This window comes from Lampris incognitus, chromosome 12, assembly GCF_029633865.1.
Source record: "Lampris incognitus isolate fLamInc1 chromosome 12, fLamInc1.hap2, whole genome shotgun sequence".
Taxonomy (NCBI): Eukaryota; Metazoa; Chordata; class Actinopteri; order Lampriformes; family Lampridae; genus Lampris; species Lampris incognitus.
In genome coordinates, this window is record NC_079222.1 from 56,315,933 (window position 1) to 56,341,599 (window position 25,667).

A 25,667-nucleotide genomic window follows, 5' to 3' on the forward strand; every position below is an offset into this window, starting at 1 on the left:
TCTTGCTGTGAGGCAACCATGCTAACCACTGCACCACCGTGCGGCATGCATGGTGGCGCAGTGCAACATGTCATTGAAAATTCATTTTCTGCATCACACTTGGATTTCCTCCCTGCTGATTTTGGTGCAGTCAGTGATGAACATGGTAAAAGGTTTCACCAGGACATTGTGACCATGGAAAAGAAGTATCAGGGCAATGGACACTGACACAAGAGGCACCAGATGCTGAGTACAAACGAAAGTCATCTGCAAAAAATTTTAAGCTCAGTGGAACTAACACAATGTGTCAGCATCATTATGTGATTAAACGTGTTAAATTCAATAAAAGTTATTTTAACCTTTCTCCAAATTCCTACGTGATACAGCAAGTCTGAGATTATTTTTGTGTTCCTCTTGACATTGTCTGTTGTAATCTCTAAAAAAAAATTTCAGGATGCAAAATTTGAAAAAATCTGTTGTCTGGTGTAATTTTATTTATTTATTTCTAATACAAAGTACCACCTCCTCACCTAGGTCGTTCATCAGCACACCCCAAAAACGAAGTAATAAAACTTATATTAAAAGTCCCAAAATGAAACATGGTACTATTGAGTTAATCTCTGAAACTGGAAAATACTTTTCTTCTGTCAAAGAATGTAAGTTTTCAAAACTTGCTTTCTCCACAATTGTACTACCACTTTCAGCCTAGCAGCTTAAAGGTGAGCAACAAAAGGGCCCTGTGACCAGACACAGCTGGAGGAGCTGTCGGGAGGGATAACAAATCACTCAAACTTTCCCCATCTCAAAACTGATCATTTAGATACTCTTGAGCAAGGCACTTAACCACCAGTTGCTGTGGTGGAGCAGAGTGAATATTGCAGGGCAAACAGTAGTTTAGTGTGGATGTGCCGGGCAGTTTCTAATCATCATTTGTTCATGTAGAAATCTGAAGCGGGGCAAAACCCCTCCCTTGACAAACAATGGTAACAAAAGCAAAGAAGCTGGTAGGATGTTATAAAAAGGCACAGCAAGTCAAAACCCATATTAGTGGTCAAAACATTTCATGATGGCTTCCTTATCAAATCTGAAGTTGAGGAAGGACACGGAGGAAAGATGATGCTCGTAGTCGCTGTTGTAGACTGTTGGATGGCCGTTGATAGAACTGCAAGGAACTGCATCTGTGGAAATAAGAGCTGTTCAAAAACCGTCAAATGACCCTTCTACAACCCCCACCCCCAAACAAACAAATGACCCTTCTATAACCCCCACCCCCCAAACATACAAATGACCCTTCTACAACCCCCACCCCCAAACAAACAAATGACCCTTCTATAACCCCCACCCCCCAAACATACAAATGACCCTTTTATAACCCCCATCCCCCAAACAAATAAATGACCCTTCTATAACCCCCATCTGCCAAACAAATAAATGTCCTCTGTTTGATGCTTGTCAGCATTGAACTTCACTTTTAAAACCACTCGAAACAAACATTTATAGGACCACAAGAAAGAGGTCATTTTTTTCTAGTACAAATACCTTTCTCAAAGTTATCCTGCTGTCTTCTGGGTTGAAGTCTTCTCTCTTCTTTCTAGGGAAGATTACAACATAAATGGATCAAGATTCAGTCATTACTTAAAAGCACAAGAACTTTTTTACGTAGATCTGTTAAGAGTAGTCAAATATTCTGCACACTATAAAATCATATTGGGATTTGACAATGAGACAAAGAGAACAAAATAAAATAAATTCTTTTGTAAAACCACCAACCCACCAACCCAACCACCACCAAAAATAAAATGTACAAAATCAGAGGTTGTGGGACAAACATTGATGATGTTATACTTAGGAAGCCCACAGGCTATTATTACTGCTGTCTGTTTACTCATACTTAGGCGTTGGCCAGTCCTCTTTGTCTCGCCTGCAGCTGGTGCAGATTGCTGCAGCGAGACTCCTAACTAGTACTGGAAAAAGAGTCAGCAGTACACCTACACTAGCAACCCTGCACTGGCTGCCTTTTATCAAAAGACATGCATGTTAGGGTTAATACTCCTGTCTGTGCCCCTGAACAAGGCAATAGGAAAAAGAACTGGAGTTGGTCCCCGGGTGCTGCAGCTGCCCACTGCTCCGATACAATAGGATGGGTTACTGTTATGGATTGTGCAGGAGGACCCAGACGACCATTCGAGAGGTGGAGGACTCTAGTAACGTTTATTGAAAAGTAACAAAGTAAAGAGAGAAAATAATAAGGGAGAGAGAACTGCAGGATGCGTATGGTGCTTGGGTCGTTTTGTTTGTGGGGTGTGTGAATACGCTATGTGTAGTGACAGGCAGTAATGTGTCTAGCTATGTGTTAGTGTAAATTATCCTAAGTGTGTGTAATATGTGAATGGGGCGTTGGGTGGTGCGTAAGTGTGCATGCACCAGCACAAGTTCCAAGTCCGTAGGCAAAAGGGAATCGAGGAGTAGTCCAAGTTCAAAAGCCAAAGTATTAGTCCGAGGAGGTTGGTTGGCAGACGAGCTGGCTCTGTGCAACAGGTCACAGGAATGCTATGGGAAGATCTGGCAATGAATTGAGTGAAGACCAGGTTCTTGTAGGGGTTGAAGTTGATTGCAGATGGGGAACAGCTGAGCTGATTGTACATGGGGCACAGCTAAGGGAATCAGTAACCGGGGAAATGCACAGCCGTGCTGCCAGCAGATGGCATCAGAGGCATGCTGGGAGGTGCTGGGGACCTCAGATCTGAGTTCAGTGATGGGGAACGTGAATGCTCCCCAGCTCTGGTGGTGAGGAGTGAAAACTCAGGCGAAGCCGAGCGCCGTGGAGACCCAGAGGGAATGGAAGAGGTAGGTTGTGGAGGTTGTGAAGGTGAAACCGTAACAGGACCCCCCCCCCCGCGACGACTGATCAGGTTTGTTAGGGTGAGCCCAGTAGAAGTCCTGGAGGAGACTGGGATCCATGATGAGTCGGGGAGACACCCAACTATTCTCCTCCGGACCATAGCCCTCCCAATCCACCAGATATTGGAAGCCACGGCCACGGCAGCGCACTTCCAGCAGTCGCCGCACCATCCATTGTGGAGCAGGGACAGAGGGCATAAGAGGGCAAGAGGAGACTGGCTTGAGCTTGGACACATGAAAAACCGGGTGAACCTTCAGAGAGGCAGGGAGGATGAGACAAACAGCCGTGGGGTTGATGAGGCTGTCGACAACATAGGGACCGATGAAGCCGGGTGACAACTTCTTGGAGGTGTCCTGGAGCTGAAGAGGAAGGCCCACTGTGGACAGCCATACCTTCTGCCCAGGTTGGTAGGCAGGAGCCGGAGTGCGGCGTTGGTTTGTCCCCCGACAGGTGCGGCCATTAGGCCGGAGCACGGCGGCCCGTGTGGTCTTCCAGACCCTTTGGAGATGGGCTTGTATGGAGGGAACCGCCACTTCGACATCCTGACTGGCGAACACTAGAGGCTGGTACCCGAGAGAGCACTCGAAGGGGGACAGCCTGGTAGCGGTGCTGGGCATGGTGTTCAGGGCATATTCAACCCAGGGCAGATCATCGCTCCAAGAGGCCGCAACACAGCGGAAAGCCGTCTCCATGTTCTGGTTGGCTCGCTCAGCCTGCCCATTAGTTTGAGGGTGGTAGCCTGAGGAGAGACTGATGGTGGCATCAATTCCCTGACAGAAAGCTCGCCAGACCTGGGAGATGAATAGGGGTCCACAGTCCGCCCCATTTTCACACGGCAGGCCATGAAGCCGGTACAAATGCTCTGTAAGCAGCCTGGCAGTCTCAGCAGAAGATGGGAGCTTGGGGAGGGACACCAGGTGCACGGCCTTAGAGAAGCGATCTACCACAGTGAGGATGGTGTTACCCTGGGAGGGGAGCAGACTGGTCACAAAGTCCAAGGCTATGTGGGACCAAGGATGGCTGGGCACGGGAAGAGGGCGCAGCAGGCCCGCCAGGGCTTGGTGTGAGGCTTTACTGCAGCCGCACACTGAATAGTCCCCGACGAACTCCCGGACGTCAGACCTCATGGTGGGCAACCAGAACCATCACTGGATGAAGGCCAGGGTGCGATGGATGCCAGGGTGGCAAGCGTACCGACTGGAATGGCCCCATTGGAGGACCAGGGACCGAACCCTGTCCGGAACAAACAGACGATGTGGGGGTCCTGTTTCCTGGACCGGGCTGAGTATGTTGGGCCCGCTTCACCACAGTCTCAATGCCCATAGTGACCATCCCCACCAACCAAGCCGCACGGATGATGGTATCAGTGGTCCCTATAACTGTGGAACAACTAGGAGAAAGCATCCACCTTGGCATTATGGGAACCCGGGCGGTAGGTGAGGGTGTAGTCGAAATGACTCAGGAACTGGGCTCAGCGTGCCTGGCGGTCGTTGAGGCGTTTAGCCGACCTGACGTACGTCAGGTTCTTGTGGTTGGACCAAATGTTGAAGGGGTGCTCGGCACCCTCCAGCCAGTGGTGCCACTGGAGTGACAGCAGGGGCTGCTGTCATGGCTGCCTAGGAGTAGCCGCTTGACAACATCCGTGGCCGCTCGACAACATCCCCAGTCTGGGTGAACAGGTCCCCTCCCCGGCTGAACACAGCCTGAGTCAAGCCCTGCTTCCCCTTTCTGAGTCGCCAGATGGTTTGCCAGAACTTCCTTGAGGCCAACCGAAAGTCCTCCTCCATAGCCTCGCCAAACTCCTCCCACACCCGAGTTTTTGTTTCTGCAACCGCCGAAGCGGCAGCCATTCTGGCCTCCCGGTACCTGTCTGCTGCTTCAGGAGACCCCTGGGCCAACCAAGTCGGAAAGGCTTCCTTCTTCAGCTTGACGGCTTCCCTCACCACCGGTGTCCACCAGCGGGTTCTTGGGTTGCTGCCTCGACAGGCACCGATGACCTTTTGACCACAGCTCCTGCTCCCACATCTGCAATAGAGGCTTTGAACATGGCCCACTCAGACTCCCTGTCCCCAGCCTCCCTCGGGATACACGAGAACTTATTCCAGAGGTGGGAGGTGAAGACCTCATGAAGGCCTCCGCCAGACATTCCCAGTTCACCCTCACTACACGTTTGGGTTCGCCAGGTCTGTCCAGCAGCCTTCCCCGCCATCTGATCCAACTCACCACCAGGTGGTGATCAGTTGACAGCTCTGCTCCTCTCTTCACCCGAGTGTCCAAAACATATGGCCGCAGAGCTGATGATACAACCACAAAGTCTATCATCGATCTTCGGCCTAAGGTGTTCTGGTACCAAGTACACTTATGAACTACCTTATGTTCGAACAGGGTGTCTGTTATTGCCAATCCATGACTTGCACAGAAGTCCAATAACAAGGCACCGCTCGGGTTTAGATCGGGGAGGCCGTTCCTCCCAATCACGCCTCTCCAGGTTTGTCCGTCATTGCCCACGTGAGCACGGAAATCCCCAAGCGGAACTATAGAGTCCCAAGGCGGAGCCCTATCCAGGACACCACCCAGAGACTCCAAGAAGGCTGGATATTCTGAACTGCTATTTGGTGCATAAGCACATACAACAGTCAGAACCTTTTCCCAGCTATGTTATATGGTTTGGAGAAAGTGGCGCTGATGAAAAGACAGGAGGTGGAGCTGGAGGTGGCAGAGTTGAAGATGCTAAGATTTTCATTGGGAGTGATGAAGAAGGACAGGATTAGGAACGAGTATATTAGAGGGACAGCTCAGGTTGGACGGTTTGGAGACAAAGCAAGAGAGGTAAGATTGAGATGGTTTGGACATGTATTGGAGGAGAAGGATGCTGAATATATGCAGAAGACAGGAAGAAATGGAAACGGATGATCCGCTGTGGCAACCCCTAACGGGAGCAGTCGAAAGTGGTAGTAGTAGATGGAGCGATAATATTTGCTTATATGACCTCATATTGGCTCAGCTGTCCAAGGGTCTTCTGCTGTTTGTGTTTCCCCCTGTTGTCCTCTGGAGATGTTTCATTACCCTGGGGCTGCTTATAGTTTGTCCTAGACAAAGGAAAAAAAATTAATAAATTGTGTAATATTTTCTGCTACACAATGGAGATTTCTATTATTGTTGACTTTGGCATTGGTGCTTTGAAGCTATGCTTTAAAAAAACTCCCACTACAACAACATGTGGATCATTTGTGGGTGACTGTGTTTCATCTGAAAATCATTACAGAAATCCAATTATGATGAGTGGAAATGCAAAACTGTTGTAGAATATGAAAGCAGGGTTGTGGAATCTACCTTTGAAAGTTGTTTTTTTACTTAGCCACTCTCACCACAGACCTTAAATAAAAGCCTGTTCATAATCCAACACAACACTGTTAGCCTTTGTTACATTACGTGAAGTGACTAAAGACAGTTCACACACATCTTTGACACTCAAATGTCAAATTTGCACACCACTGTGTATATAAAATGGCCACAAACAGCAGCTATAGAAAAGTTTTTGGGATGCAGTTTGAACGCAGTTCAACAAGCGTTTCTTAAAGCCCAGCTTACATTCACCCACCCAGAACCTTTTCACTTTTTGTTCATTATAGCGCCAAATTTTAATGCGTTTAAATACTTTTTCACAGGCTTCAACAGCAACAACAGGTCAGTAGATGTATCAGGATAAGAGAGGATAGGCTGACGAGATCTGCGGACCTTGGAGGTAAGCCATATTAAATCCATGATTGGAGCAATTTACGATGTACTGCTGACATTGCAAAACCTGAGTCCATGGTTAGGTAAAGATGCAGGTTGTCACTTGTGTACAGGTACGGCTACTCTGAAGCACATATTTTCAGGCTGTAAGCTTACCTTAGTGCAGGGTTACTATACTTATGCCCCTTTTCCACTCAGGGGGGTGCAACAAAGGGGGGGTGCAATGCATACAGGCGCCGCATCAGCGGGGGCAACAAAAGTGCAGTGTACCATAAACAATTTCTGGTTATAGGCCTATTTGTTTTTTAAAAGTTTAATATTTATAAATATTATTACTTAGATGAGAATTGTGGAATATAGTTACATGTTATATTATTTTTTTTTTGGATTTTTTTTTTTGCGTACAGTCTTTTGGCGCCCCCGCTGATGCAGCACCTGTGCACATTGCACCCTCTGGACCCCCTCTCGTTGCGCCCCTGTTTTCACTACATGGTGCCGGCTCAACTCGACTTGAGTTTTTTGTTTCTATCACTGGAAAGTACCGGCATTTTGGTAACTATTACCACTTTTGTGGTACCACCTTTGTCGAGGTTCCAAAAAAAAAAAAACTGGAGCAGGAACCAAAATCAATGCAGACCAGCTACACCAAGGGGCTACTGTTACGGTAATGGAAAATGACACTCTGTGAGCTGAGTTGAGTCGGGCCGGTAACATGTAGTGGAAAAGGGGCATAAGTGTCAAAACAGAGTTCTTCAGTGTTTGACTGGTATAATTAAAGCAAGCACTCGTCCATCCAATACCCGAACTGCTTATCCTAATCTCAGGGTCGCGGGGATGCTGGAGCCTAGCCCAGCAGTGATTGGGCGGTAGGCAGGGAGACACCCTGGGCAGGCCGCCAGGCCATCACACAGGACCAACACACACGTTCATACCTAGGGACAATTTAGTACATATCTTTGGACTGTGGAAGGAAACCGGAGCCCCCGGAGGAAACCCACGCAGACATGGGAGAACATGCAAACTCCACACAGAGGATGACCCGGGACGACCCCCAAGGTTAGACTACCCTGGGGCTCGAACCCGGGACCTTCTTGCTGTGAGGCGACTGCACCAACCACTGCGCCACCGTGCCGCCCTAAAGCAAGGATATGAAGGTTAATTTGGCAGTTATTAGTGTGGAAAATGGAAAGACAAGCTTTGTGTGTGAGGGTCTGAATGTGACAGTACAGGTGCTTAATCATAATCTAGGTAGATGGGATAGATAAGGGACTGGAGATTGCTTGTTGATGTCGGCATACAACTGCAGGTTCCACAGATAATTGTCTTGTCCAGATGTGATTCTTTATCCAGAGGAAGGAACAGTGTGCATCATTTTGTCTTGTCCAGATGTGATTCTTTATCCAGAGGAAGGAAAAGTGTGCGTCATTTTGTCTTGTCCAGATGTGATTCTTTATCCAGAGGAAGGAGCAGTGTGCGTCATTTTGTCTTGTCCAGATGTGATTCTTTATCCGGAGGAAGAAACAGTGTGCGTCATTTTGTCTTGTCCAGATGTGATTCTTTATCCAGAGGAAGGAAAAGTGTGCGTCATTTTGTCTTGTCCATATGTGATTCTTTATCCAGAGGAAGAAAAAGTGTGCGTCACTTTGTCTTGTCCAGATGTGATTCTTTATCCGGAGGAAGAAACAGTGTGCGTCATTTTGTCCTGTCCAGATGTGATTCTTTATCCGGAGGAAGGAGCAGTGTGCGTCATTTTGTCTTGTCCAGATGTGATTCTTTATCCGGAGGAAGGAGCAGTGTGCGTCATTTTGTCTTGTCCAGATGTGATTCTTTATCCGGAGGAAGGAGCAGTGTGCGTCATTTTGTCTTGTCCAGATGTGATTCTTTATCCGGAGGAAGGAGCAGTGTGCGTCATTTTATCTTGTCCAGATGTGATTCTTTATCCAGAGGAAGGAACAGTGTGCGTCATTTTGTCTTGTTCAGATGTGATTCTTTATCCGGAGGAAGGAACAGTGTGCGTCATCGAGTAAACAAGTGCATGTGAGGACGTAATGAGGGAGCCTTTTCAGTAGAGGAGGTTCAAGTATGCAGATTGACAGGTGAGGTCAGGGGTTGTGGTTGGCTTGCTCACATTAGACCAGTTGAAATAGGTGCTAGAGAGGTAACCATAAGGCAAAAGCCAGACATGACGAGCAAAACTGTGTGAGACGTCTGAGAAAGAGCAAGGACATCTTCTGCAGGCAGTATACGACCAACAAAATTGAATTATCATGTGCATGCAGGTACAATTTTTTCGGCTTTGTTAAATGCTGTATGTGCAGACCCCTTACCTAACTAGCTGACATTTTTACACAGCTTACCCCCCTCCCCCCAATAAACGATCAGCTGATATTGGTCAACAATGCCATGTGATTTAGTTTTTTACGTGTCCACTTTTGTTTTTTGTTTTCTCCCCAATTATCAGTTGTACTTGGCCAATTACCTCACTCTTCCGAGCCGTCCCGGTCTCTGCTCCACCCCCTCTGCTGATCCGGGGAGGGCTGCAGACTACCACATGCCTCCTCCGATACATGTGGAGTCACCAGCTGCTTCTTTTCACCTGACAATGAGGCGTTTCACTAGGGGGACATATCGCGTGGGAAGATCACGCTATTCCCCCCCAAATCTCCCCCCAAACAGGCGCCCCAGGGACCAGAGGGGGCGCTAGCGCAGCGACCAGGACACATACCCACATCTGGCTTCCCACCTGCAGACACGGCCAATTGTGTCTGTAGGGACGCCTGACCAAGCCGGAGGTAACACGAGGATTCGAACCAGCGATCCCCGTGTTGGTAGGCAATGGAATAGACTGCTACGCTACCCGGACGCCCACGTGTCCACTTTTATTGTAACTTCTTCCATATTTGCCTCCGTCCAGCTTTCCTAACCTCATTACCAGGTTTGAAGCTGTACTTTGAAGCTGGGAGTTGTGAGAGGATGTGTGTACTTGTACGACTGCACTAGCAGGTACAACAAAGACCTGGAAACGGTAGTGAGCTCACGTGCTGCTTCTGTGAGAAATCTGACAGAAACTGAACTTGTGCAGGAAAACATGGAGAAGGTGTGTGTGACAAGTTTGTCAAGCTAAAGAAGAGGATGAAGGGCAAACGTGGTGACGGTGGTGGTGACACAACAGCTTTGTCCACAGTTAGCCCTTGCAACTTATGTATTGTGCAAGCCCAGGCTAAAACTAACGGAAATTACATCAACTACTTACGTCATTACCAAACTTTTCTTTTAGATCCAATTTACCTTTTGTAACAAATTTAAACCACATGAATACAGAACAACCCGTAAACATTATTTCCATAAATTAACAGTTACTTTTTAGGACAAATCACTTTTGTTCAGTATAAATAATACATTAAATACTTAATTTTAGGTGTCTACACATTTCCAATACTTTATTTGCCATTTATATATTTTGGTAGCTTGAAATTACAAAAAAAAATATTACAATGACAGGTTTACCTTCAAACACCTAACTTGTACTGTACATGTGCTGTGTCACACCTTGCTGCATTTTAAATCTACACTTGTGCTAGTAAAATTATATCTAACACTTGTACTGCCGCTGCTTAACCCCAGTCCTCAACACTTTTAAACCCCCTCTTTAAGCCCCCCTCTGTGCTAATAGATTCTCAGTTTGCTTCAGGCCCATGGGCCTTAAGGTCTGACTTGTGTGTACTCTGGGCTGCCAGGTGTGCCTTCATGCAGGAACGTGGACCCCATTAATGCCTGCCTGCCTGTAGGTCTAGTTATCCATCCATCCATCCCTCCATCCCTCCATTGTCTTAACCGCTTACCCTGTTGTCAGGGTCGCGGGGATGCTGGAGCCTATCCCAGCAGTCATTGGGCAGCAGGTGGGGAGACACCCTGGACAGGCCGCCAGGCCATCACAGCCCCCCCCCCACACACACACACACACACACACACACGCATTCACACCTAGGGACAGTTTAGTACGGCTGATTCACCTGACCTACATGTCTTCGGACTGTGGGAGGAAACCGGAGCCCCCGGAGGAAACCCACGTAGACACGAGGAGAACATGCAAACTCCACACAGAGGACGACCCCCAAGGTTGGACTTCCCAAGGGCTTGAACCCAGGACCTTCTTGCTGTGAGGCGACTGCTCTAACCACTGTGCCACCGTGACACCCAGTCTAGTTATTATTATTTTTATTATTCTTCCATCGGTAAATGTCGTACTGCAGCACACACCGTAAAAGTTATGTATCTGACATTTTCTGGGGAGATATAGAATGGTAAACACGTCACACACCAAAAGCGACACATGTCCACCAGCAGGTGGCGCTTAAGTCAAGGTAAGCGCGTTTTGGCCAGTAACTCCCACATTATACATTCAAAACCCTTACATGAAACACGTTCCCTGAATTGAGCTGCAGCTTGCGTTATTGACCACGCCTATTTCCACCTCTAATTCTTTTCCCAAATTGCAAAATATGCTACACCTTTTTTTTGACATCCTGAGTTGCATATCTCAGCAAAAATCAGTCCTATTAACACGAAATGCGACTCAGTAAGTTCCCATATCTCACTGAGGCTCTGTGCAAAATGTGGCACAGCAGATTAGGTGTGTGACTGCGTTTGTGGGTAAAGGAGAAGATTAACTATCTCTAAACATGGGTTTAGAGCAGGGGTGGGCAAACTATGGCCCGTGGGTCACATACGGCCCCGTTTGGCTGTTTAATCCGGCCCATCGGGTATTTAAATTAATATTATGGTATTCGCTATTTTTTTCCCTGCAATACGTTACGGTTGGTTCCACTAGATGGCGCACTGCAAATACAACCGGGCTTTTCTAATGTAGATGCCTAGAGTCGCTCCTCTTCACCTGACCTGACCTTCACTTTTGCCTCTTGCATTGAGCATCAGAGCATGTAGCAATCGCCTACTTTCACAAAATGAGTGGATCAAAGAAGCAAAAAGTCGACAGCGAGTGGTTTTTGAGAAAGAGTGGACGGCAAAATAGTTTTTCACTGAAGTTCGATCAAAGGCCATATGTCTGATTTGTCAGGAAAATGTTGCAGTATTCAAGGAATACAATATCAGTCGACACTTTTCCAACAAGCATGCTAACTACGCTAGCAATTTATCATTCCAAGAAAGGGCGAGTACAGCTTCGAGGTTAGCAGCCAATTTACAGGCTGGCTCAGCAAAATATTTTTACCCGACAGTCTACAATTCAGGAGTCCAGCACAAGGGCAAATTATCTACTGGCATAAAAATTAGCAGACGCGAGCAAGCCTTTCTGGGAAGGGGAGTTTTTGAAGGAACGTATGGCGGAGACAGAAAGTCTTCTGTGTCCAGAGAGCAAAAGCAAATTTGAAACCATAAGCGTATCGCGCAGAACAGTGGCTTGCTGTACAGAACTAATTGATGAAGACTTGGCTTGTGAGTTAATCAAGAAAGCAAAATCCTTTAAGTTTTATTCGTTAGCGCTGGGTGAAAGCAGTGACATAAAGGACAATCAAGGCTCAGTGTTTTCCGTTTTTACCAATTAACACCGAAAAATACCCAGATATGTTAAAAGGAGCACATCGGTTTAAACAGATTTTCACCCGGATTTTATTTTTCCATAGATCCAGAAATGGTTCCTGTTCGTGTGAGGTTATGTAACAGTGTCCTCTTGTGGCGAAATTCGGCATGCTGGATGGCTTTGAAAAATAAAAACCAAAAACGCTGAACCTTGAGGACAATGCACACCTCTTAATTTTTTGTCAGAGGAATTAATTACAATTTTGAAATCACGGATGAGTTTTTATCCATGGAGTCCATGAAAGGCACAATGAGAGGATCGGATTTATATGACAGGGTTGCATTGAGAGGCTGAAGCTACCTTGGTGTGAACTGACAAATGTCACCACAGATGGATCGCCCAATTTAACAGGAAAAAAGTGGGACTGCTGAAAAGAAACCAGGACAAGGTGAAAGAAGAGGACCCTGAGTTGGAGGTAATTTTCCTACATTGTAGTATCCACAGGAAGCCCTGTGGAAGACTGCATTGCAGCTTGATCACATAGTGAAGCCAGTCCTAAAACTTGTGTACTTCATACGGTCAATTCATTAAATTCATGAAGAAACGGATGCTGATCATCATGATTTACTTTACCACTCCAATATCCGTTGGATAAGTTTGGGGAAAGTTTGTCAGCGAGTGTGGCAGCTCAGAGGGTAGATCGGCTCATTTTTGGAGTCAATGGGGAAAGCCGACAATTTTTCTGAGCTGAGCGACGCAGACTGGCTTTGCGAGTTTGCGTTCACTGTACACATTTTGGCACACATGATCGAGCTGAGTGGGAAGCTACAAGGGAAGTTAGTATTTGTGCATGAACTGTGTTCGAACGTGAAAGCTTTCAAATCAAGGCAAGTAATGAACAAATCATTCGCTCATTTCCCAACATGAGCGACGCTGGAAGAGGCGCCTCAGCATGCAACGAAATACAGCAAATCACTGAACAACCTGCATGGAGAATTCTGTCGGCGGCTCTCTAATTTTGAAAAGCTTGAGAGGTCACTGCAGCTGGTGTCATGTCCCCTGTCACTCGACTATGAGACAGCACCACAGCAACTGCAATTGGAGCTGATTGATCTCCAGTGTGACTCTGTCTTGAAGGAGAAGTTCAAACTCCATTCCGTCAAACTGGATGAGTTTTATGCCTCACTGAACAAGACCAAGTTTCCAAACATCCGACAGATGGCACAGAAGATGCTGCTGTTATTTGGCTCTACATATGTGTGTGTGAGCAAAGGTTCAGTGTGATGAACATCATCAAAGCACGTTACAGAGCCCAGCTTACTGATGAACACTTGAGCTCTGTCCTGTGAACTGCCACAACAAAATTCACACCGGACTTTGATGCGCTCGCTAAAAAGGGTGACCAGCAACACTGTTCCCATTAAATCAAGCAATTGGGGGTGAGTTTATTTTCATTACTTTTTGGGAAAGAGATTTCACATTCATGTAATTTATGCTAGTTCATTTTCCCCCCTCATCAACTAGTATTAGTGGCCCATCTTTCAATTTCTAAAGCCCAGTGTGGCCCTTGAGCCAAAAAGTTTGCTCACTCCTGGTTCAGAGGGACAACAGATATGAATATTAAAATTACCCAAAATTTAAATTCTGTCACATCTTGACATGTTTAAGGACAAAAATAAGAAAAATCCTAAAGGCAGTCTTTTTTTGATTGGTTTTCTGGGGAAAGTGTTCCTTCAATTTATTTTAAGACACAAACGTTTTCAGAAGCAAAGGCTTTCATGAATTGAGAGTGAGCTGAGTTATTATTGTTTGACCATAGGCGGTGATATCCGGGATGCAGCGTTCAAGTCAGGTAACTGTGAGGCCTACAGCGCAGCCAGATCCAACCTCAAAAAGGGCATCAGAACAGCCAAACATAAATATTCCCTACGAATGGAGGACCACTTTCACAATAACTCCGATCCCCGGCGAATGTGGCAAGGCATTCGGTCTATCACAGCCTACAAAAGCTCCAATAGCGGTCCCACTGTCCATGATGCCTCCCTGCCAGATGAGCTAAATCATTTCTATGCCCGCTTTGACAAGGACAATACTGACCCAGGCACAAAAGTCCCCAGCCACCCAGAAAACCAGGTGCTCACTGTATCGATTGCAGAGGTCAGAGAATCACTGCGCAGAGTGAACACATGGAAGGCTGCCGGACTGGACGGCATACCGGGTCGGGTCCTCCGGGAATGTGCTGAGGTCTTCACACCTGTATTTAACCTCTCACTGTCCAAATCTATAGTCCCAGCATGCTTTAAGACCACCTCTATCATTCCAGTCTCCAAGAAACCAACATCCACATGTCTGAATGACTACCAACCCATAGCACTCACCCCCATTGCCATGAAGTGCTTTGAAAGACTGGTTCTGGCTCACATCAAAAACATAATCCGCCCCCCACATTCGACCCACATCAGTTCACCTACCATCCCAAAAGGTCTACTGAGGATGCCATTGCCACTGCTCTGCACTTTGCTCTGACCCACCTTGACCTTAAATAGATTATAGCTCTGCCTTCAACACTATCATCCCTGCCAAACTAACCACCAAACTCCTCTCCCTTGGCCTCAACCCCTCCCTCTGTAACTGGATCCTGGACTTCCTGACCAACAGACCTCAGTCTGTTAGGTTAGGTGACCACACCTCCTCCACCCTGACCCTCAGCACAGGTGCCCCTCAAGGCTGTGTTCTGAGCCCCCTCCTTTTCTCCCTCTTTACCCACGACTGCCTGCCAACTCACCCCTCAAATGTTATAGTTAAGTTTGCAGATGACACCACAGTCACTGGCAGTCTCCCCAACAGTTACAAGACAGCCTACAGGGATGAGATTGAGCACCTCACATCATGGTGTACTACCAACAATCTTGTCCTTAATGTGCAGAAGACAAAGGAGCTGATTGTGTACTTCAGGAGGTCTAGAAGCTGCAGCCACTCCCCCATACACATCAATGGGGTGGAAGTGGAGCATGTTTTCAGCGTTAAATTCCTTGGAGTCCACATCAGTGAGGAACTTTCCTGGACATTAAACAGCCAGGCCCTTGTGAAAAAGGCCAAACAATGCCTGCATTTCCTGAGGAGGCTGAGAAGCGCCCGTCTACCCCCCAAATTCTCACCAACTTCTACCACTGCACCATAGAGAGCATCCTGACCATCTGCATCTCAGTGTGGTATGGCAACTGCACCTCAGTAGACCAGAAAGCTCTGCAGCGGGTTGTCAAGGCGGCCCAGCATATCACCGGTACCCAGCTCCCAGCCATAAAAAACATTTATCACAAACACTGCCTTCGAAGGGGTCTGAGCATCAGCAGAGATCCCACCCACCCCAACCATGGACTGTTCTCCCCCCTGCGCTCTGGGAGGCGCTACAGGAGCCTCCGAGCCCGCACTGCCAGGCTCAAAAACAGCTTCTTTCCACAAGCTGTTGCCCACCTGAACCTGGCTACCCACTGAATGTCTGTAGATATTTTTAAATATTTTGTACTCTTGCTCTTCTTTTTTTTTTTTACTTATTTTTAGCTTTTGGTCTTCATGTGTGTATATCTTATACTGTGTTTGCTGTGTTTGTCTATGTCTGTCTTGCACTGTTTGGTGAAGCCACAGCCCTAATTTCATTTTTAACATGTGCCTGCACATTGTTTTTAACGACAATAAATTGAATTGAATTGAATTGAATTGAATTGAATGTATAGTAATGAACTAACCCAGCTCACTGTACCAGCCTCCATCTGCCAGTGGATTAAAAACTTTCTGACAGACAGGAGGTAGGCGGTGAGGCTGGGGAACATCACATCCAGCACCCACCCAATCAGCAGTGGCGCCCCCCAGGGATGAGTGTTCTCCCCTCTACTCTTCTTCCTCTTCACGGTGGACTACACTGCCCCCCACCATACTAAACAGCCCGGTGTCTGGTGAAACCTACAGATTTCTGGGTTCCACAATCTCCCAGGGCCTAATTTGGGCATCCAACATACACACAATTATCAAAAAGGCTCAGCAGAGCATGTACTTTCTCGACCAGCTCAAGAAATTCTTTTTTTTGTGTGTGTGGCATTTTCTGCCTTTATTTGATAGTGATGGTCGAGAGAGAGAGAGAGAGAGAGAGAGAGAGGGAGAGGGAGAGAGAGAGAGAGGAAAGGCAGGGGAGAAAGAGGGGATGACATGCAGTAAAGGCCCCTGAGCTGGATTCGAACCAAGGCCGCTGCCATAAGGACTCAGCCTTATGTGGTAGGTGCTCTATCAGGTGAACCACCAGGGTGCCCACCCAGCTCAAGAAGTTCAACCTGCCACAGGAACTGCTGATTCAGTTCTACACTGCAATAATCCAGTCTGTCCTTTGCACATCCAATCACTGTCTGGTTTGGTTCGGCCACCAAACAGGACAGGGACAGTCTACAATGGTCTGCAGAGAAAATAATTGGTGCCAACCTGCTCTCCTTTCAAGTCATATACACCTCCAGACTCAGGAAACAGGCAGGCAACATCACTGCAGACCCATCACACCCTGGTCACAACCTATCCAAAGGAATTGAATCAAGTGCAACTGGACTTGGTTATGTATCCGTGAAGACATTTCGCCTCTCATCCAAGAGGCTTCATCAGTTCGTGCCTTTCTGATTAAACCAAGCTAGTCTGACTGGCTGGTGAGGAAACTCAGACATTTAGCCTCTTTGGAGTCGTTATCAGAGCTATTGATGTCAATGGCTCTTTTGTGTTCCGATGTTTAGCAACGACAGTCGTTGGAGGTGTTAGTTTCGACTTCGTTAGTGCTCCATTCAGTGGTCATGAGTCGTTGGAGCCATTAGTGACTGACTGTTGTCCTTGGAGGCAAAGCTTTTGAGTCTCCTGGGTAGAGTTTTACAGACAGAAACACGGCTGTGCAATGGGCTCACCAGTATCTCCCATTGTGGCCAACTTATATATGGAAGAGGTAGAACACAGGGCCCTGAACTCCTTCAGAGGAACACCTCCGAGCCACTGGTTCAGATATGTGGACGACACATGGGTCAATATCCAAACACAAGAGGTGCAAGCGTTTACCAAACACATCAACTCAGTGGACAAGAACATTAAGTTCACAAGGGAAGATGTAAAGAACAACAGTTTGCCCTTCTTGGACTGTGACGTCCACATTGGGGAAGACAGGAGTCTCCACATTGGGGTTTACAGGAAACCGACTCACACTACCCTCTGGAGCACAAACTGGGCGTCATCAGAACTCCGCAACACAGAGCTGATAATGTGCCCAGCAGCACTCAGACCCAACGGGAAGAACACAAACACCTGAGGGAAGCTCTAAAAACCTGCGGCTACCCCAGTTGGACCTTCGTAAAAACTGCAACACGTTCCAAAAAGACCAACCAGGTGAGCGATGAGGAGAAGAGGAACAGAAGGAATAACATAGTCATCCCGTATGTTTCTGGGGTCTCTGAGAAACTCAGGAGAATTTTTAACAAACACCGCATCCCGGTATACTTCAAACCCAGCAACACACTCCGACAAAAACTGGTTCATCCTAAAGACCGTGTAACACGCACCCAGAAAAGCAATCTGGTGTATGCTGTACAATGCAATGAGGATTGCACTGACCTATACATAGGAGAAACCAAACAACCACTACACAAACGGATGGCCCAACACAGAAGGCCAAACTCCTCAGGACAAGACTCAGCAGTCTATCTACACCTAAAGGAGAAGACACACTCCTTCGAGGACAGCAACGTACACATTTTGGACAGAGAAGATAGATGGTTTGAAAGAGGGGTGAAGGAAGCCATCTATGCGAAACTGGAAAAACCATCCCTCAACAGAGGAGGAGGTCTGCGACACCACCTATCTCCCACTTACAATGCCGTCCTTTCATCTCTACCCAGGAGACTCAAGAAGCTTAGCCTCCAAGAACAACAGTCGGTCACTAACGGCTCCAACGACTCTCATGACCACTGAATGGAGCACTAACGAAGTCAAAACTAACACCTCCAAGACTGTCGTTGCTAAACATCGGAACACAAAAGAGCCATTGACATCAATAGCTCTGACAACGACTCCAAAGAGGCTAAATATCTGAGTTTCATCACCAGCCAGTCAGACTAGCTTGGTCTAGTCAGAAAGGCACGAACTGATGAAGCCTCTTGGATGAGAGGCGAAACGTCTTCACGGATATACAACCAAGTCCAGTTGCACTTGATTCAATTCGGATAACTATGACCTGGATGAATGAGAACATTCACAGACTGGTCACAACCTGTTCCAACTCCTCCCCTCTGGTACATGCTACACAGCACTGTACCCCAAAACAACCAGATATAAAAACATTTTCTTTCCGCAGGCTGTTGCTTAAATGAACGCCTAACACTGTCAATAAATCCAACCACATGGTATATACTGTACTGTACAGGGTACGCATATTGGTACACTCTGTCATGTCCATCTACCTCAGACATGTATGTAAGTAACCTGTGAACATCTATTTCAGCATCTCTGATATATTCTCTGCACCACTGCACCTTATCACCTCTTATTTTATCTGTCAATCCTTGTGTATGTATGTGAAGATTGTTGTGTTGTAGTGTTGTTATTCTATGTTAAGTACACTGAGAGAGCCACGAAACCAGTCACATTCCATGTAGTGCAAAACCACATGGCCAATAAACCTGATTCTGATTCTGATGAAACGACCCTGTGTTTATATGAAAGTTCAAGATTATCACCAAGTTACTGTGCACTCTTTTCTTTGTAAACTGAAAGTGAGCTATGGAAATGTCACCAGCTTCTTTTAAAAGTCTATGTTAACTACATTTTCTTTGCATGCCAGCCAATAAATAAACAAATTTATGCAGACAAAGTTATGTCGGTGTCATCTATGAAATACATACCATGACACATATTGAACCCCGCTACACAAATATGTTTTACTATTATGTAAAAGGATATTGGGACACAACAGAATCAAACTATCACTTAAGTAAGGAATGCCCAGGATTTTACTTTAGACCAAGCCATCTACCAGCAACCAGGCACTGGAAATTACCAAGGGTTTTCCAGAGGTTTGCATGGAGTGCTGCCATTGATGGAAAGATCCTCATCACTGTCTGTCGATTCTCCCTTTAGCTTGGCAATCCATTCTCTGAGTGGCCTGTGGACACACAACACAATTTGACCGATTGAGAGTGAATTAAGAACACTATCAGGATTTATAAATTATTAATGCAATTATTTATACACAGAAAATTTAGAGAGAAATTAAAAAAGTTGTACATTAGCGAAATCAAAAGTTACTTGTGACCATTTCTTCTTAACACCAAAATTACACATTTAAGAAAATAAGTAGTTGTTTAAGTGCAAAATGTTTTCATTTTGAGCAGTTATAGAGCAGATGCATTAATCTTCACTTGCCTTACAAATGGAATGGCCATGAAAAACCTATTTGGGGCAAGTCCGAGTTTGGACTTTGGAGTCATGTCATTCCTATGACATGGTAGCTTCTCAATAGAAAACCAGTCAATGTTCTAAAAATAAAAAGTAGAATAAAAAAAAGCAAGAAAAGTATGCATGTTTTGTCAGTCACAATCCACATATACATTTTAATCAACATGTTGTAAATTAATTCAAGGGGATTTGACAAATAAGTAAATATACCCTTATTTCTTTCCTTGTTTTGGGATTGAACTTCGTATCCTTTGACACTCCGGTTATTATGTACAGTCGAGCCAACTGGTCAGTAATTTTCTGCTCGATGTACATGTCTTTACAGATACGATCCTTGATAACAAAGCCCGTCTCTTCCAAAACCTAGTATGTTTTTTTTTAAATAAAAAAGTGTCAATTTTTTAAACAAAAAAATTAGTGATACAAATGTACAAAGACATACTCAGTCAATTTTAAAAACCTCAAAGTTTTGCATTCAAGTTGAATGGCAACAACTTTTTTACTCACTTCTCGAGCTGCACAGTCATGAGGCGCCTCATCTTCATTTACTTTTCCCTTTGGAAAACCCCACCCTGACTTTGCCAGATAGCCTTGAACAAGCAATACCTGTGTGTAATGATATATCATAGGTCTTTATGCATGCTCAATAATCCAGGTAAGAAAATCAAAGAAAGTTAAATCAGTTCATCTGGACACAATGTTTATAGACAGAATCATCACTCATCTAAGTGAGCGCTTCAGACTGCAGGTATCCCCACCCTTACAAACAATACAGTTGCAAAACGACCGAAACCAACGATCAGTTTCATATGCAAATTGCAGTGACCATTAACTAGAGTTACAATGGCCATGTGTACTAGTCAAACAGGATTAGGAAATGTTTGCAATCACAGCATTGTAAGATTGCGACAGATGTACTCTAACAGCTGTCTAAGTGTAAACCAGTGGTGATTCTGTATGTGGCGGGAGTGTTGGAAAAGTTGAGACGCGTATTTACCAAACACCGCATCTCAGTTGTTTTCAAACCCCAAAACATGCTGTGCCAAAAACTGGTCCACTCCAAGGATCGGGTCCCCCGGCACAAACAGAGCAATATAGTGTACGCTGTTAAGTGCCAGGAGGATTGCCGTGACATGTACGTTGGGGAAACTAAACAGACGCTGGCCAAGAGGATGGCACAACACAGGAGAGCTAACACATCAGGCCAGGACTCCACAGTCTACACCAGCGTTTCTCAAACCTCTCCCGGAGGACCACTTGTCCTGCATGTTTTAGATCTCTCCCTGGTCCAACACAGCTGATTTAAATGATCAGTTTTGTTATTAGGCAGCTTCGGGAGCTCATAACGAGTTGATCATTTGAATCAGCTGTGTTGGAGCTGAGAGAGATCTAAAACATGCAGGACAAGTGGTCCTCCAGGAGAGGTTTGAGAAACGCTGGTCTACACCATCTACAGGCCAGTGGCCACTCTTTCAAGGATGAGGATGTGCACATCCTTGATAGGGAGGAACGCTGGTTTGAAAGGGGAGTCAAAGAGGCCATCTATATGAACAGGGAACGACCATCCCCGAACCGAGGGGGGCGGGGGGGGGTCCTAAGAGTATATGCTACAATGCTGTGATTGCAAACATTCCCAAATCCTCTGTGAATAGTACACATGGCCATTGATACTCTAGTTAATGGTCACGCCTATTTGCATATGAAACTGATCGTTGGTTTGGGCCGTGATGCCACTGTATTGTTTATAAGAGTGGGGATACCTGCAGTCAGTTGAGACTGAAGAGGTCATTTAGATGAGTGATAAAACGTTTCTGTCCATAAACGTTGTGTCCAGATGAACTGATTCAACTTTGATACATCATAGGCATTATCCACAGGTCAACTGCACCAGTTGCAATGGCATTCATTTCACTATGCTCTTAATTTTGGATTTTCCTTTACTCTATACTTGAAATTGAAGGCAAGTATTCTGTATGCAATTAACTTACATTTTCAAGGGCTTCATCTAAAATAATTGCACCATAGGTTGGGACCCCCATCTTATATTCCTTCCACTGTTCTATAACATTCTGTACATCCACCCCACGAGGCAGAAGAAATGGACAGTGGTGAAAAAGTTCAGAGCAGTCAAGGAAAACAAGTAGCTTCGAAGGTTAAAGAGAGGCATGACAAGGTCAAACAAAACAACGGCTGGCAGTGTTTTAAAATATTATATTTCAATAGCAGTCTAAGGATATCAGCTTTGGCAAAGTCCCTTATCCCACATTGGGGTAGTCCTGGGGTGTTCTGGATGCAGAAGTCCAGGTAGAACCAGTGGGCGAGCTCAATCTGGAAGCACACACGTATGGCGTTGTCCCTCTCCTCACTTGGTATGTGGAGGATGAACCGACTGCAGAGACATTAGCAGTATGGTTTACAGAGAGCGTGGCAGTATGGTTTACAGCGACATTAGCAGTATGGTTTACATAGAAAGTAGCAGTATGGTTTACAGAGAGATAGCAGTGTGGTTTACATAGAAAGTAGCAAGAGAACATAGCAGTATGGTTTACATAGAAAGTAGCATGAGAAAGTAGCAGTATGGTTTACATAGAAAGTAGCAGTATGGTTTACAGAGAGATAGCAGTATGGTTTACATAGAAAGTAGCAAGAGAACGTAGCAGTATGGTTTACATAGAAAGTAGCAGTATGGTTTACATAGAAAGTAGCAAGAGAACGTAGCAATATGGTTTACAGAGAGATAGCAGTATGGTTTACATAGAAAGTAGCAGTATGGTTTACAGAGAGATAGCAGTATGGTTTACATAGAAAGTAGCAACATGGTTTACATAGGAAGTAGCAGTATGGTTTACATAGAAAGTAGCAAGAGAAAGTAGCAGTATGGTTTACAGAGACATTAGCAGTACGGTTTACATAGAAAGTAGCAAGAGAAAGTAGCAGTATGGTTTACATAGAAAGTAGCAGTATGGTTTACAGAGAGATAGCAGTATGGTTTACATAGAAAGTAGCAAGAGAACGTAGCAGTATGGTTTACATAGAAAGTAGCAAGAGAAAGTAGCAGTATGGTTTACAGAGAAAGTAGCAAGAGAACGTAGCAGTATGGTTTACAGAGAGATAGCAGTATGGTTTACTTGGAAAGTAGCAGTATGGTTTACAGAGAAAGAAGCAGTATGGTTTACAGAGAAAGTAGCAGTATGGTTTACATAGAAAGTAGCAGCATGGTTTACAGAGAAAGTAGCAGTATGGTTTACATAGAAAGTAGCAGCATGGTTTACATAGAAAGTAGCAGCATGGTTTACAGAGAAAGTAGAAAAAGAAAGTAGCAGTATGGTTTAGAGAAAGTAGCAGTATGGTTTACAGAGAAAGTAGCAGTATGGTTTACATAGAAAGTAGCAGCATGGTTTACATAGAAAGTAGCAGCATGGTTTACAGAGAAAGTAGAAAAAGAAAGTAGCAGTATGGTTTAGAGAAAGTAGCAGTATGGTTTACAGAGAAAGTAGCAGTATGATTTACATAGAAAGTAGCAGCATGGTTTACATAGAAAGTAGCAGTATGGTTTACATAGAAAGTAGCAAGAGAAAGTAGCAGTATTGTTTACAGCGACATTAGCAGTATGGTTTACATAGAAAGTAGCAAGAGAAAGTAGCAGTATGGTTTACATAGAAAGTAGCAGTATGGTTTACAGAGAGATAGCAGTATGGTTTACATAGAAAGTAGCAGTATGGTTTACATAGAAAGTAGCAGTATGGTTTACAGAGAAAGTAGCAGTATGGTTTAGAGAAAGTAGCAGTATGGTTTACAGAGAAAGTAGCAGTATGGTTTACAGAGAGATAGCAGTATGGTTTACATAGAAAGTAGCAGTATGGTTTACAGAGAAAGTAGCAGTATGGTTTAGAGAAAGTAGCAGTATGGTTTACAGAGAAAGTAGCAGTATGGTTTACATAGAAAGTAGCAGCATGGTTTACAAAGAAAGTAGCAGTATGGTTTACATAGAAAGTAGCAAGAGAAAGTAGCAGTATTGTTTACAGCGATATTAGCAGTGTGGTTTACAGAGAGATAGCACTATGGTTTACATAGAAAGTAGCAAGAGAAAGTAGCAGTATTGTTTACAGCGACATTAGCAGTATGGTTTACATAGAAAGTAGCAAGAGAAAGTAGCAGTATGGTTTACAGAGAAAGTAGCAGTATGGTTTACAGAGAGATAGCAGTATGGTTTACATAGAAAGTAGCAGTATGGTTTACAGAGAAAGTAGCAGTATGGTTTACATAGAAAGTAGCAAGAGAAAGTAGCAGTATTGTTTACAGCGATATTAGCAGTGTGGTTTACAGAGAGATAGCAGTATGGTTTACATAGAAAGTAGCAAGAGAAAGTAGCAGTATTGTTTACAGCGACATTAGCAGTATGGTTTACATAGAAAGTAGCAAGAGAAAGTAGCAGTATGGTTTACAGAGAAAGTAGCAGTATGGTTTACAGAGAGATAGCAGTATGGTTTACATAGAAAGTAGCAGTATGGTTTACAGAGAAAGTAGCAGTATGGTTTAGAGAAAGTAGCAGTATGGTTTACAGAGAAAGTAGCAGCATGGTTTACATAGAAAGTAGCAGTATGGTTTACATAGAAAGTAGCAAGAGAAAGTAGCAGTATTGTTTACAGCGATATTAGCAGTGTGGTTTACAGAGAGTATTGGTATGGTTTAGGCAGGATATACGGATTTCTCTTTGAGGTAGTAAGATGTTCAACCCAGCAGCTAAACTTTAACTTTACAACGTGAAACAACGTCATGTAATACACTAATGTACGAGTTCATCGCATCACCTGAGCCCGTCCAGCCAGACAAACAGAAAGTAAGTCACAACTGGAATATCTAGCTTGTTTATGTGTCTAAAAGCCTCTTGATGTCATAAAAACAACGAAGGTAAATAAGAAATGTTATAACCTGCAGAGGTCGTCCAGTACGCCGGGAGGAATGTCTACTCTTTTTGAATCCATATTAGTTAAAAACATAACGACGTCGCAGAGCAGTCTAGCATAAAAGAGAAAGGACCGGAACTACCCAGGACGCTCGTTATCAATTTCTTATTTCACCGTTAAACTTCGTTAACATTGGCCATGGAGCGACGACCCAATACAGCTGAAAAAAGTACATATTCACGTGTAGCGTTAGGCTGGGCTGTACAGCGGTATAATAGGCTAGCATCGCTCCATAACGCACCAGCTCATATTATGGTTCAGCGTTACCTGACGACACTGCTCAGCCTCCGAACTCATCCAATCAGAAAGAAGTTCAAAATGACATAAAGAAAACCGATTGGTTATCGCTTTGTCAACCAATATGCACTAGCCACTAACATGCTTGTATTTGAGCAGTCTGCATTTTAATTTGAGCTTGTAATCAAGTTTGGGCGAGCGGCGTGACGATGACGTCAATACGGATAAAGGAAACTTGGTGTACTGAAGTGATAAAGCATCAGGTTCATATCTTATTTCAGGTATAGGGGACAAACCATCGTTTTACTGTTAAAACAGCCGCACAACCATTGTAACAAAGCCTTGCTCAAATCTGAATCTGATTCAAATTTAAAGTGTTATTATATTGTGGCGAGCCGGCGTGGAGAACGAGAGACAGAGATCTCTTTCGATCGCAACTCCCGAGTCCCATACGCCGCACGACCCCGGAAGTGCTGTTTAATATTAACACCGTCAGCCGAACAGAATTGACGTGAAAGGAGAGGCAAGGATTCAGGTTGACTGGCAGCTCCTGTGTCCCATAATCCCTTGCGCTTCCCCTGCGCATAGCCGTCTTCCACGGTCACTACATAACCCCCACCTGAGGGGTCAGTTGTCCTCGACGACCCCATCACCCAATACATAGTCCCTCAAATGTCCAGGGGGTCGTCGCTGGCGAACAGGCCGCCTAGGGCTCACATGAAGCACAAATGGAGCAGAAGCACACTGATCGGTGCATGGGGTGCTACTGTCACCCCTGACCCCAACAACAGGCAGAGCAAGGAGGAGGTATGGAGAGAGTCTGTCCTGGTGCAGC

At 45.1% G+C, this 25,667-nt stretch overlaps 1 protein-coding gene across 1 annotated transcript; it reads right to left on the reverse strand.

Moving 5' to 3' along the window:
- Nucleotides 1-275: 275 nt before the first annotated feature.
- On the reverse strand, nt 276-24,850 carry LOC130121865 (m7GpppN-mRNA hydrolase-like). The gene is made up of 10 exons (XM_056290810.1): nt 24,561-24,850; nt 21,866-22,017; nt 21,617-21,744; nt 20,136-20,234; nt 19,839-19,991; nt 19,596-19,708; nt 19,231-19,335; nt 5,871-5,970; nt 1,519-1,570; nt 276-1,157 (listed from the first exon to the last, which is right to left on the reverse strand). Exons 1-10 carry the CDS (start codon nt 24,626-24,628, stop codon nt 1,024-1,026), a joined length of 1,104 nt encoding a protein of 367 aa, XP_056146785.1. The 5' UTR covers nt 24,629-24,850; the 3' UTR covers nt 276-1,023.
- Between the last annotated feature and the right edge of the window lie 817 nt (nt 24,851-25,667).